This window comes from Penicillium macrosclerotiorum (assembly GCF_028827735.1).
Source record: "Penicillium macrosclerotiorum strain IBT 26536 chromosome Unknown utg000001l_segment0_segment0, whole genome shotgun sequence".
Classification (NCBI taxonomy): Eukaryota; Fungi; Ascomycota; class Eurotiomycetes; order Eurotiales; family Aspergillaceae; genus Penicillium; species Penicillium macrosclerotiorum.
Window position 1 is genome coordinate 1122042 of NW_026643081.1, and position 13580 is coordinate 1135621.

General features: G+C 51.6%; 4 protein-coding genes across 4 annotated transcripts; all 4 read right to left on the reverse strand.

Annotated features, from left to right (window-relative positions):
* Positions 1-679: 679 nt before the first annotated feature.
* Positions 680-4490, reverse strand: N7462_000373 (regulator of nonsense transcripts 2; the record flags this gene model as incomplete). Its single annotated transcript, XM_057072099.1, has 6 exons — positions 680-789; positions 854-995; positions 1053-1370; positions 1441-4265; positions 4365-4409; positions 4472-4490. 6 exons carry the CDS (start codon positions 4488-4490, stop codon positions 680-682), a joined length of 3459 nt encoding a protein of 1152 aa, XP_056938629.1.
* A 525-nt stretch (positions 4491-5015) lies between these two features.
* On the reverse strand, positions 5016-5273 carry N7462_000374 (uncharacterized protein; the record flags this gene model as incomplete). The annotated part of the gene is made up of 1 exon (XM_057072100.1): positions 5016-5273. One exon carries the CDS (start codon positions 5271-5273, stop codon positions 5016-5018), a length of 258 nt encoding a protein of 85 aa, XP_056938630.1.
* Positions 5274-6595: 1322 nt separating this feature from the next.
* fhdA (putative transcription factor Tos4) lies at positions 6596-8193 on the reverse strand (the record flags this gene model as incomplete). Its single annotated transcript, XM_057072101.1, has 2 exons — positions 6596-6622; positions 6679-8193. 2 exons carry the CDS (start codon positions 8191-8193, stop codon positions 6596-6598), a joined length of 1542 nt encoding a protein of 513 aa, XP_056938631.1.
* Positions 8194-12190: 3997 nt separating this feature from the next.
* On the reverse strand, positions 12191-13569 carry sun1 (SUN family protein UTH1; the record flags this gene model as incomplete). The annotated part of the gene is made up of 2 exons (XM_057072102.1): positions 12191-12235; positions 12298-13569. The coding sequence occupies 2 exons, from the start codon at positions 13567-13569 to the stop codon at positions 12191-12193; spliced, it is 1317 nt and encodes a 438-aa protein (XP_056938632.1).
* Positions 13570-13580: the final 11 nt, after the last annotated feature.

Genomic DNA, 13580 nt, shown 5'->3' on the forward strand with positions numbered 1-13580 from the left:
ACGAGAGGAAATGGAGGGAAAATAAAGATGAACCGAAGGAAATGTATAGAAGGACTGCTGGGATATTTACAGAGCGAGAAGGACGGAGTGGGTAATGGATAGTATAGTTAAGGTTAATGTGAAATATAATGGGGTTCTGTGCACGGACTTTTTTGATTGAAGACAAGAAAATATAGTGGCTTTGCGTTGCGCTGCAGAATAATCGACGGGCGCCTGAACGAGGAAAAAGAAGAGAGCTTCTTATCCTCATTGACATCCTCATCACCTCAAGCTGCCTCAAGCTAGCTAGCAGAATACATTCTGTGGATATACGTAGCCTTTCCTTCAGACATGAGCTCAACAAGCGGTGACGTGAGTTGGAAGTGGGTGAGTTGTCGCCATGCTCAAGGGGACTAAGAGATACAAGATCAACCCGACGAGCATCAACGGCTTGTCCATTCAGCGAAAATGAAGCCGAAAAATTTGGATGCCACCCCTTGAATTCCTGGGAAATCCATTACTCGGGAGAGCTTCAGGCGAACCAGGGCTCATCAATGAGATGCCGATTTCAATGAGTTGATCGCTGCGCTCAGATAGGTAATCGGAACAAGATCCCTCGTAAAGGCAAGGGCTGTTGACGTCTTCCATCGAAGGATTGAAGCTGTCACTTGTAAGGTGAAGACATTGCCCATCGGTCTCATTACCAATTTACGTCACTGAGCTGGAGTTTGCGTGATCTGAAGGCAGACCGGTTTGCAGCGGACTTGTCCAATCGCTGGTTGGCGGGGATGCGCTTTTCGAATTCTGTACCTGACATATCAGCCAATCAAGTCCCAAGAATGGCTAAGGAAAAAGACCAAACAAGCATTCTTACCTTCAGAAGGTTCCGGTTCATTCGCTGCCTCGTAGTTCAAAACCAGGTTCTTGATCCGTTGCTGTTCTTCCCGATCAGCCTGTTGCTGAGTGCGCATAGCAACAGCAAAGGTGGAATCGGAGGGAAGATCGATGGTGCGAGTCTGTTCTCTGTAAGTATGATGACACATTCAATATAATATAGCAAGCCACAATCTCACCTGTTGTTTGTTCCCTTTCTTGGTCATCAGTGAGAAGGCCATCGTCCTGGTAGGGGGCATTGGCTCCGGTGTTGCAGACTCGGTCGAGGATTCAGTCGGCATGGCATCGCGAGGCCGCTGCTTCATGGGCAAAGGAATATCAAAGATGGCCTTGCGCTCGAATCGTCGGGAGTCCATGCTTTCAGCCATCATCTTTTCGAACTCGCGATCAAACTCGGCTTCGGCTTCCGGATCTCGTTCCTCTTCTTGACGCGTGACGACGATGTGCTCATCTTCGAAATCGCTCTCGTCGTTGGCCTCTGGATTAGGGCCCGATGCCTATTTGCGTATCAGAATGTGTTTGTGAACGGATGAAGAATTTTTTTTTTTTTTTTAAAAAAAAACATACCTCAGCTTCATCACTGGACTCCTGCTCATCTTCAATTTCGGGAATCGCGTCTTCCTCCAGATCCTCATCGGATGAACTACTTTCTGCCTCATCCTCGTCGGCATCAATCGGTCTCTCGGAGTCCGGCACATTGTAGTTTTGGGCGACAGCCTCGCTGAAAATACGAGTAGCCTCTTCCGGATCGGTAGCTAGCTTCCATTGCGGCCGGAGAGCCGAGAATGTGTCCTGGACTAGGAACTCTATATCCATGGGTAACGGATCCTTTGTAAACAAGTAGTACTGGAAAAAGCCAAGGAAGAAATCCAACTTCTTCTTTGCTGAGCCACGGTCGAAACAATGGCCGCACGTGTCGAGAAGTGTGCAGGCTAAGCGTAGTCGGAAGAAGTCATCGGGCAGGTCTAATGGGTTGATTCTGTCTGCAACCGGGGTGCCCCCTTCGTGGCCGAAGGTAACAATGCGATACAACGTATCAAAGACGACCGGAGAGTCGATCATTTTGTAGTTGTAAAGCTCGCCCAGGTACTTGACTTCGGCAATGCGCTTCTGGTTGAACTTGAAGTCATTCTGCTCCAGGCCCAAAATAACCTGTTCGAGGACATTGTCCACCACACCGATCACGAAGGTTTGGTGGTAACGGTACAGGGCGCTGACCAAGATGGCCAGGAGATGAATACTGCCATATTTGACTTTGACCGGTTTGCTGAAGACTCGTTCTAGAATATCAACAACCTCCTGCTCCTCCCAGTGAAGCTTGCGAATTGACTTCAGGATCTTAGTATAATTCCGCTTGTTCATGTCCAGATAGATCAATCGCCGAATATACTGCTCCATTGGAGTCCGCTCCTTCTGCTGGATAGCCGGCCTTGGTGGCGGATCGACATAGTAGATGGCATTCTCAATCACCATGCGTTCTTGCTGAGCCAAGTGTTGGACGGTCTTTTTCCGACTCAGTGTTTCCAAGAAAGAGGCCATCCGCGGTGCAGTCTCCGGGTTGCGAAGCAGGTAACGGCCACAATTCTCCAGAAGGTTGCCAATGATCTCAATGTTCATGCGGGAAAAGTCATCCAGCGAGACCTTGAAGCAATGGAATATAATATGCTCGGGAACAACGCCAAATTTTGTCAATTCAGCGAGGTACCGCACATTGCTCATGCGCACTTGACCGAGGAATTCCTTGGACTTTCGACGCTGTAGACTCCGAAATTCTTCATCAAGATAGGCGGTCAGTCCCTGGGGGATATCGGGCAAGTATTGTCCAAGAGTAGCCACCAAACGTGAGTACAGTGGAAGAAGATCAACACGGCCTTTAGGGATATCAGAGACAGCCTTGACTAGTCTGTTGCGAGATGCCTTCGAATTGACGAAACAGAAATCCAAGGCAAACTGATCAACTTGATCTTTAGTTTGCAACTCTGGAAGTTTGCCGAGTAAGGCATCTACTTGTGCGCCAACGGTCTTGCTGGCAATTGCCATTGACTGGTCGTCTGCTTCTGCGGCAGCCTTGTCTTCGGAGGATTCGGGCTTTTCAGCAGGAGACTCGGATGGCGACTCCCCATCTGTCTTCTTCTTGCCAGTGTCTTCGGCATCGCCCTTCTTTTTCTTGCCATCCTCGAGGAGCACCGCAGGCACCTTTCCTTTGAGATCAACCAGGTTTTCGTAGAATCTTCTCTCCTCTTCATCTTCCCAGATCCCTGCACCATCACCCTGGCCACGCAAATAGTCTGTAGTTTTCACAAGACCGATTCCTCCTCCAGCGCCAGAATCATTGGTCTCTTTCTCAACTAAGTCTGGCATTTCAGCGCCTAGAGCCTCACATAACACCTGCGTGTTGGCAACAAGTTTTTCCAGGGTCTTGGACTGTTTCTCAAAATTGGACTGGCGGTCCTCAAAGATCTCGCCGCTCTTGACGTATGCTTCAGCATTCCGGCGACTTTGAGACGCTAGAGCCTTTTGGTCGCGAACCACATGGGCCTTGACATCATCTAAATACTTGCTCAGGATATTCTTGAACCGCTGTTGAGTTGCCTCCGGGACCAGCGGAGGATCAACCTCCGCCGACGCGTCCGTGGCGACCTCCGCCTGCTCCTGGTCCGAACCGGTGGCCTTGGAGGTGGCACCGTCCACCTCCACCGTCTTTCGACCATCCTCGGCCAGCTTGGTGCCCAATATATCCCAGCTGAAGCTTTTCACGAACAAAACAGCCAGAGGCAGATTTGTATGGTCACGGTCATAGCCCAGGAGGTCCTTGAGCACCTCCAACGGGAACGGTTCAGCCTGCTTCTCCAATTCCTTCAGTGCAGCAGCAGATTTCAGCGCTCGCATGGGGACGAGATCCGGGAGCTTGCCGGACGTAGCATCCTTTCGAGCATCTTCCGGCCGTTCGGTTTCGTCCAGGGTCTTGAGCGCACTGACAAGCCACAGGTCCGTGACAACGCGAAGGAGAACCCGGTGCCGCGACAGACGTTCCCGCTCCTCGCGCTCGCGGAGCTCTTGGGGCAGGCTCTTGAGAGAGGCTTTATCCATTGAACTCATGCCACGGCCGAGTAGCCATCCGATCTGCCGCGTGAACTCCGCAGGGCCGAACCGCTGGTGCAAAGCACAGACAATCTCCACGCCCGCGGCGATCTCGCCCGGGGACTTGAGTTTGCAAAGCCCCTCATAACAGGCTGAGATGATCTCCGACAGATATTTATGGAGGGAGAGGGTCCGAATGTCGGTCAGGAAGGTGGACAGGGCGGAGGCGCTGATTCCGGTACGCAGGCGTTTGATAAAGGCCGTGTTCTTCTTCAGGGCGGAATCAAGGGACTTGCTGACGGGGAAGACATCTAGAATCGGAGGGGGCAAGGAGGAGGGTTAGTGATCAAGACGAAGGGAGCCATGCGTTGGCGGGGTGCACCCGGGTGCATCGTGGGGCGGGATCGTACCAGTCTCGCCTGCCCAGGCCCTCTCATTCAGGTCGCGAAGCTCCCCTGGAGTGATAGTGAGGTTAGTGCGGATTGAGGGGACACTACAGGGTCCGGCTGGCGCATACTTTTCTTCTGGCGGTCCATGGCCGAGTGTGCGTTCGGGGCCGATTCAATCGTGGGGTCCTCTCAGAACGTCCGAAAGGAAATCGCAGAAGTGACTTGAACGCCACATTGGGGAAATAGAGCAGGAGGCAATGCAGGGGCGTCTTGCTCCGCAAGGTGGGAAAGGAGGTGAGGGTGAGGTCAAACTGCGGGCTGGTTCCAAGGCGGTGCGGAGCTTTGGAGGTTTGGAGATCGGCCTTTTTTGATTGCCGATCCACGTTTTCCGTAAACCCTCCCCCTACAAAGTGCATCTACAATGTGATCTATGAAGGCGAGGGAGAGATTTTTTTAGTACCTGGTCCATTCCATTTACTACAGACCATTCAAAGTACATGTCTGCCAGCTTCCAGCACATCTTCTGGCGCTGGCACCCGAAACCCCTGCTATCATTCTTCGAAGCCCCTCCCGAGTCATATGGTCGCTAGGCCGATATCCACTAATCAAGCCAGCCTAATCCTAGCTTTCCGCATAGCGCCTGGACTCTTTTGCTAGCAATAGGATGCTGGTTTAGCGTCCGGTCCCAGTCTCGGTGAACCCGGCTTGCTGGCCACTCTTCACATCAAGGAGCCGTTCCTGCAGCTGATGCTTGTGGTCTTCATTGCTCCAGCTTTGTCGCCGGTCGAATCGGGGCTTCCACGACTGCTGGGATGGAGCTTCGGGACTTGGATCTGGTGATTCATGCGGCTGGCTGGAAGAGGAGGTCTGGGTAGAAACGGGGTCTTTCGTTCGGTCTGGAAAGAGTCCTTGATGGCTGGTAGGTTGCATCGTGAATTAAGTTGCAGGAGAGGCAAAGAGATCGAGAGGTATAATCTGAAGTTTTTTTGTTTGTTCCGTGGTAATCCGATCAATTACCAAATGGAAGAGGCTGTGTATAAGAGAAAGAGGCGGCCATGAGAAGCTCTGGATGCGGGGTTGATATTGGAAGAATCCAGATCTCGAGTGGCGACACGGATGACGATGCGCGCTGGCTAACTCTAATTACAAGCTTGCGTGGTCAACGATCGCAGTATTTACCATGCTGAGAAATGGGATCAACAGATGAATAAAATCAGCCCAAGCTGACCATATAGGGATAATGTCCAAGACAATCTCCTGGGTCTCTGTATGAGCTCACAAAGCATTCCCTGTAGCAACCTACGTACACCGATTGATATCTCATATCTCTGAAAAGATAGTCGAATCCATGTAAATGGGGCTCTCGAGTCACTATCGACATACGAGTAAGCAAGCCAAGTGACGTGGAGGTGGCGTAAGCGGAGATGGACAATCTGCGTCAACTTTATTTCTCGAGGCAGAATAATGCCCTCGTGGGAAAGTGGAAAGGACTAAAACAAACCAGCACATCAGAGCTTCACTGTTACCTTGCTGTGCCACATGGAAGGCCCAGTGCGGAGTGTTCACTGTGAAACCTGGCAGAGTATTCAAAACCAAGCATGCCAGCCAGTCTAGACAATGATCCTTTTCAAGTTAGAACTATAGGTCGCAGAGGCAAGAGTGAAGGTCGGCATCCCGGAGAAAGCACCAATCCTAACTAACACTTTTATAATTGACGAGGGAACGAGCTAACGTACAAGTCATGACCATATCCAGCGTACTCCAGAGAATTAAGCAAAACAGGAAATCCAAGGACTAAGGGCACATGATCTGGCCGGGTCTCTGTATCTGGACCAAAGGAACACTGCCAAATCGGGACCAGCCTTGTCAAGTAGGCCCGCATGCAGATACACAGTGCACATGAATCAAGAGAGCAAAAAGGCCGGATCAAAAGGGAGAAGAAGAGGAACAGGGAAAACGGCCGTATGTCAGAAAACCATCACACATCAGGAAAGCACTTTCAAGCAAAGAATTTATCACGATACAGAGCACGCAAAGCGCGATACATCGTACACCCCCATGCTGGAAAGAACAACCGGGAAATAATGAAGAGACTGGTACAAAAAAATATTACAAATCAAAATCAGGGTATGCCTCACGCCACGCTATGCGGGTCATCTAGCATCTAGAGTGACCAAGAACACTGCAAATATATACTGAGAAAGCCAATCCGATGGCGGAAGGGCGTGGAAAACTCCTCCGCTCAAAGTCATTTATTTCGGCTTTTTCCAGAAGTATTGCTGTGCAACGTTAGTTTAAGTCCGTCCAACAAGAAGAACCCGGGAAAATGACAAACCTTGTGCTGCTTGCGGCAGTTGCGGAGGCCAGGTTTCCGGAGGTTGTTCACCACTGTCTCGCGCCGCATGTCATCTTCATCAAAATCTGGAACATAATAGTATTCGCTTTCAAGAGGCTTGCCGGCGGCATCCTTGCCTTCACGGGCAACCTTGCCAATGCACTTGGTATTTTCGAGAAGATAGCGGATTTCACCGCGGGACGGGCCGGACATATTGGAGCTGGATCGCCAGAAGGTGGGCGGGAGGTTGTTCAGGATCGTTGAGAAGGGGGTCGAGGAGAGGCGCGAGAAGGCGAGCTGGTTGACGGCGTGGTTACGAACGCGCTCGAAGCTTTCATCTTCAATCGGGGGCTTTTCCTTGATCTCGCCCTGTTCTTTAATTTCGTGAGAAATAGATGGCTGTCTGGGGGACTGGGTGGGACGAAGGGGCTGCGCAGGCAGCAGGCTGCGCGGCGAGCGGCCAGTGCGAGAAGGCGAGTCATCTGCACGGAAGGAAGCCATGCGAGGGAGCAAGTTTTCACCAAAGGGACCAAAGGAATGGATTATCGGGTCGTTTTCTTCATCATTATCCGAGTCCTCCTCGACTCGACTGATATCACTCGATTGGGAAATCTGGAGCATGGCACTAGCACGACGAGCACTCTGGGATGTCACACCAGTGACAGTGTTGTGACGCTTCAAGGGAGAAGGCTCATCTTCGTAGACCACCACCGCACTACGAGCTCGAGAAGGAGTAAAAAGAGGTGATGACGGGGGGATTGCTCGTTGCACTGCAGGAGATGGGGAGACGGGGGAGCCCAGACGGTCATTTTCTGGGAATGGGCTATCCTGCAGCACCCGCCGGGGTTTTCTCTGTGTAGGAGTTGCTTCATCCCAAGTCTGTTCCGAGTCCGTAGATGGGCAGTCCTTCCTGTCGAGTTCGTTGCGCGGCCATTGCACCAAAACGCGAGCCTCATGCACGTCAACCATGATGTCGGCATCTTTGATATCGGACGTAAATGTCTTCCCCTTGGCCAAATCATATTTCTTTCCTTGGCAGTGAATCTTTATTCCATTCCAGCCCATACACATAATCTCCACCCGGTCCCGATCGAAGGGGTTCGGTGCCGGTTTATATGTTGCCTTCACATGCACACGAGAAATCATTCGGCTATTAGCCAGCTGGTGGTGACACGAAGCACTGGACCGGCCCATCAGCATCGGTTCGCCATTTTCGGGCAGCATCAGAGTTGGCACGGCGGACAAGGGAGTTCGTTCAGAGGGGGCAGAGAAGGTTCGACGCGTCGAGGAGCGACCAGCAGCGACACCCGGAGGAGGCGACGACGACATAATATGGGTCGAGGAGGTTGGCACCGGGGTCGGGTAAGTAGAAACAGCAGGTTCGCGTGCAACACGCTTCTGGGGCCTGGGAAGAGAGGGAGACGAGCTCAAGGGTTCAAAAGCAGGCAACAGAGAGGCAGGACGCTTCACGCCCGCCACAGAGGCTGTGATGGTCCGAGTTGGTGAGGATTCCATGATTTCTGAGGAGGCAGCCAATCCACACGAGCTCCTGGGGGAACAAGGGACGGAGGCGAGCTCGAGGGACTCGCGTCACCGCGTATCCTAGACAGGAAGGATAGAAAAAAGAGTAAAGAGAGGATATATAGGAGAGCGGACGAGGACCAGGGCTCTCAAGAGGGAAGGAGAAAGTGAGGGGAGAAAGGGTTCGTGGAGGGGAAAGGGAGGAAAGGGCCTAGGAGAAAAAGGTAGAGAGGTGTGTGGTGGTGGAATGCCCTGGGGCGGAGCGTCTCGTTCGCCCTGCGCGGAAATGCACGCTTACAGCCCGAGACGCGTTCGATAGGCGCCGACGAGGGTTCACGGGCTCCACTACCCTTTCACACTCGCAATTGACCCCTCTCCAGAACCTGGAGCAAAAAACCTGTGTCAATTATAGTAATTTCAGGACGATCACGCGTGAAAAAATTGGCAATTTATCTTCCACAGGTTCTATAAAGGGTGCTCTATACTGGAGTAGCCAAAGCGCGGTCGCGTCTGAAGTCACGTGTGCCCCGAGGAGTGGATCGTGACAGGCACGCGAGTCCGAGTATGGAGTATGACAGACTCCTCTAGGTATGCCCAGGGCGTCTGGCATTTCCTTGACCGCAAAATGGACTAATGATGGAATTGAGGCCCATCGCCGGAGCATAGATTCGAGCCTGGAATTTTGGGGGGTGGTTTGAAGGCTTGGGAATTATGTGAATAAAGTGTCGACGACTATGGACAAGATAGGAAATCTGCTGCCAAAAGTTTGTAGATGAAGTGCTTTACTATTTTACCATATAGTAGATGGGGGGCAGGTCATGATGATTTCGACTGCTCTGTATTGGTTTTATAACGACGCGGGGTGAAATTGACAGAATTTGCACCGTGGGGCATTCGACGTGGTCGCGTAGTTACCGTTACTTACACTTGCAATTGTGGCTGGCAACTAGCATGTGTCGGTCAACCACAGAAGGGCACAGAAAGGCACCGACATTTATTATTGTTTTCTGCATTCTTGGATTGAAAAGCATTAGCTCGGTAAGGTAAGTAGCTTAAGTAGCTCCCTTTATGAGTTTTCATAACCCAATTTGCAACCAATAATAGCTCGGTAGAAAATAAGAACAGCGAGCTTTCTTTTCGGCCCAACAAGTGGACCCTTGCCGAATGTATAAGGAATTTTTGAGAAGCCAAGCTAGACAGACAATGTTAATGGTAGCGACCGGTGATTTCACTAAGATTCGAAGTGTGAACAGGTCAGCTAAATGCTTGAGCTGCATTTGGCTGAACCTAATGTCTCATAAATCTTTCAAGAATTCCAAGTTCAAGGCTATAGTATACAGACATTGATTGTTGCGCTCAATATACTCTGAATTCATTACAATTTCAGCCCCGCAGTCTGCGCCTGCGTCGCGCAGATATCGCGCCTAGCCTTTCATTCAAGATGAGTACAAGCAACCCCGATTGGCAAGACCTACATACCAATCCTGATTCCCCAAGATGTCTGAAGAGAAGCATCTATCACTTACACGGATTATCAGCTTTCGAGTAGCCAGGAAAGATAAAGATCGTCGGACTCTCTTCGACCAGAACAGCCCCACAGCTGCCCCTCCACCCAAAACGCCAAAAACGGCTGTTATTGAAGTGTTGTTCGAGTTTAGGTGCGACGGCATGTAAGAAACTGATGGACCAGCATTCTGTCATAATCAATCTGCGAGAAGCCCTGCTACTTGGACTCGGTGTCGACGTTGCTGACCAGGATTGGTATCGAGCAGGACCAAGCCGGATGCCAATTTGGAAAGGATACGCCTCATTGAAGCATGAAGGACGAGGGGAGCTCAAAAAATCGAAAATAGCTCGTATGCCGATACTGCCATGGTTTCTACAGGCGAATAAATAATAACTTATCACCCAACGCTGTGTCTGTGGCAGAAATCGATTAGAACGCTGTGCATCGCTTCGACCCTAACCCAGCAGACCCGAGAACAAGTCAGCTACTAACGACGTGAAGGTCACCCGACAACGTACATTAACATGCTGCTGAAAAGGGCAGTTTCCCAGAAGAAAGAGCATATTGCTGTCTGTTCAAGACACGAAGGCCAAAATCAAACCTCGGCGACAGCATGGCATCTTACTACCAGGCTTTAATTTTGGGTTCTTTAAACGCCACACCATCAAAGATTAAGTAGCTGGAACGTTGGAAATATGGAGAGGGAGGTTCTGGACAAGTGACCATTTCGCAAAGGGAAAATATTTTTGCTCATTGTGCTCATTGATGGCTTGATAAACTAACACTGATTCACGGGTCTAAAATGGTCGAGACTGGACGAACACAAGAAAGGTAGAGCAACAGCAGCTCTTTCATTTGACCTCCGATCCTTTTGATACTTTGAAGAGCAACGACTTGATAAAGCGACTGATCGTCCAACCAGAAGGAGCCTGATATGGTGAGCGAACTACAGAATCATCTGTCACGTACGCTGAGGATGATGCCCAAGTTTGTACGTGGATCCGCCGTTCTCCGTTCTCTGAAACGCCTGGGCGGTGATTCTTTCCCGGCCAACGACATTGCTCCATGACCAATCTAACTAGGCGTCTCTACAGCATGTAACTGGGACATCGGTCAACTCAAGGCGCAGGGAGAGGCCTCGTGGAAGGTATATAGAAATCATCGAACAGCGCCTCATACGCAAGAACCCAACCCAGTCATGCGATTTCTTGCTTCAATAGCATTCACACAAAACATTTGAGTTGTGAAATCAATCAAACTCCAAGCAGGTCATGAAGACCAACTAGAAGAGCGTGCCAAGGCGACTACCAGACTAGAGAGAGGCGTAAGGCGGAGACCATGGAATCCGGATAGCACGTCCGCCAAGATCGCCGCTGGCTTTCGGACAGGTATTCTGTAGAAAGGGCCTGGCAGGAATTTGATAGACAGAGCCAGGCCATCCATCAAAGGTACAGACTCGTGAGCCAGGCATCTTGGCAGGCAGGATGATGCAATCTTGCCTCGAGTACCACGAGGTACTGCACGCCACAGCAAGCTAGGGCGGAACCGATCACATTCCAAGAGCGATCGCCGAAGAGACCGTGTTACCGTGGCGATCGCGCAGAGATGGCCTGTCTGCCTTGGTCAGCACACCATTTTGACATACTTTTCATTGGCGCTAATGTGCGGAAAGATAGAGATACCATCTGCGCTTGGTCAGTCTAGATCTACGGTCGTGTCACGTGGAATTCTCGGATGTGATGTGCAAACAAGCTCGGTATTTGCCGGAAGAGAGGGACTGTGAAGAAGCAATGGCCCAGGATTGTGAATACATTGGAAATTAATCGAGGGCGAGTCCATGGCTGGTGGCCCTTGCAGACCCGGTCGTGGTCCTTGGTTATGATTCTTGGATCGTGGGAGGGGATGAAATATGGTGGGTGCATCCAGCCACCCGCAAGCCACCAGCCAGGATTGGGTGACAGGCAGGAAAAAAATATGCAAGGGACCGTGGTCTAGAACAGAGGAATTAAACACATCGTCATTGCAATTGCAAATTGAGGAAAGAAAATCGTCAAGTCAATAGTAAGAGGCTGTGGTTGCACTTGAGGTAATGTGATAAAAGTCTAGCCCATAAAACATCATCCACAGTAAGAGTTGGTTGGTATTGAAGAAGGGAAAATGTAACAAGAGATTGAATTTCACCCCAGAAAAAGGCCCACATCAAACGCAAAAATAAAATTTAAGATACACAGAAGAAAGCAACCTCTCAAGTAACAAACCGTGATATAGACAGAAGCACCATTCAGTAGTAGGTGGAGAAGAGAGTAATCTGCAAGGGTTTTGGAATCCCTAGCCCATTCAAATCAAGTCTCCTTCCACCCGCCATGGCAAGGCGCGGTGCAGTTGAAGAAGCGGGGGGGGTGAGAAAAAAAAGGATCATCCAAGTCCGTGGGTCTTTATCTTTTCTTGAGTGTGGAAACCCAATGGCGATTTGGAGCAAGCCGCTTAGTCGTAGAAGACGAAGTAGGCGCTGCCAGAGGAGAAGCTGACCTGTAAAAGGAAGAATGGTTAACTAAACAGATCTGTCCAAATGAAGGTGATCGAAAACTTACAGTGCAGCCGTTGCCGCTGGTGATCTTGCCGTCGCTGTTGTAGAAGTTGCCCTCGCCATCGTAGCTGCAGCTGTCGCTCAGGTCGTCACCGACCAGCTTGACCTTGAAGTCAAGGTCGGCAGTAGTGGTAGGCTCGTTCTTGAACATGGAGAGCCAGGTGGCGCCGGAGGAGTAGCCAACACCGAAGTTCATAGGAGCCCAGTTACCCATGGTGGTGGAGCTGTTAGCCCACTGGCAACCATCCTCGGTCGAGACACCGGCGTTGTTGACGTAGTACTGAGCGGAAGTGGTCTTGCCCTCCCACTTGTAGTAGGTGGCACCGTCAGGGCAGGTCAGTTCGTGCTCGAGACCAGCGCTGGCAGCCAGAGGAATAGTCTCAGACTCGGTACCGGGGTAGTCAGTACGGCAAACAGCAACGTCCTTGGAAAGCTTGTTACGGATGTAAACGCCACCGGTGCCCTGAATGCAAAGCTTCTTGGAGAGGCTGCTGTTGGTGAGGTACAGCTTGCCGTTCTTGCACTTCAGGCCACCAATGGACTGGCCAGTGCTGCCCTGAGTGGAGGGCCACTGGGACTTCTGGTAACCAGCAGGGCAAGCATACGAACACATAGCGCCGCTGGAGCAAGAATCGCCGGTGACAGCAGTGGTGATGTCGCTGACGATCTCATCGACCCAGGTGAGGTACTGAATACCGGAGTAGCCACCAAGGCCAAGGTAGTCCAGAGCGACAGCACCGTAGTCAGAGGGGAAAGTACCGCAGTCGATCTCACCATCGGGGAAGTCCGCATCGATACCAGTGCTGGTGGAGCTGGAGCTGGCCGAGCTGGACGCAACGGCCGAGGAGGTGGCGGCAACGGAGCTGGTGGAAGTGGTGGTAGGCTCAGCGGAGCTGGTAGGGCTGGTGGCGGGGGTAATGGCGGCGGAAGTCTCGAGCAGGACCTGGGCAGCGACGGTGCTGGTGGGGGTGGGAGTAGGAGTCGAGCTGGTGACAGGAGTGCTGGTAGGGCAGGCATTGGCGATGGGGTCGTCGAGCCACTCATACTCGTGCTCCGCGAGGCCCTCGCAGGCCTCTTCCGCGGAGATGGCCTCGGGGGTTCCAGACTTGCTGGGGTCGTACACAACGAAGTCGTAGACGGTGGGGCCGGCAACGACAGCGGTGTCGGTCTCGGTGTCAACGGCACGCTTGTGGAAGTGGGCGTGGCCATGGCCGTGGGCGGCCACCAGGGAACCCGCCGTGGCCAGGGTCACGGCAACAGAGTTGGTGAACTTCATTGCGAATCAGG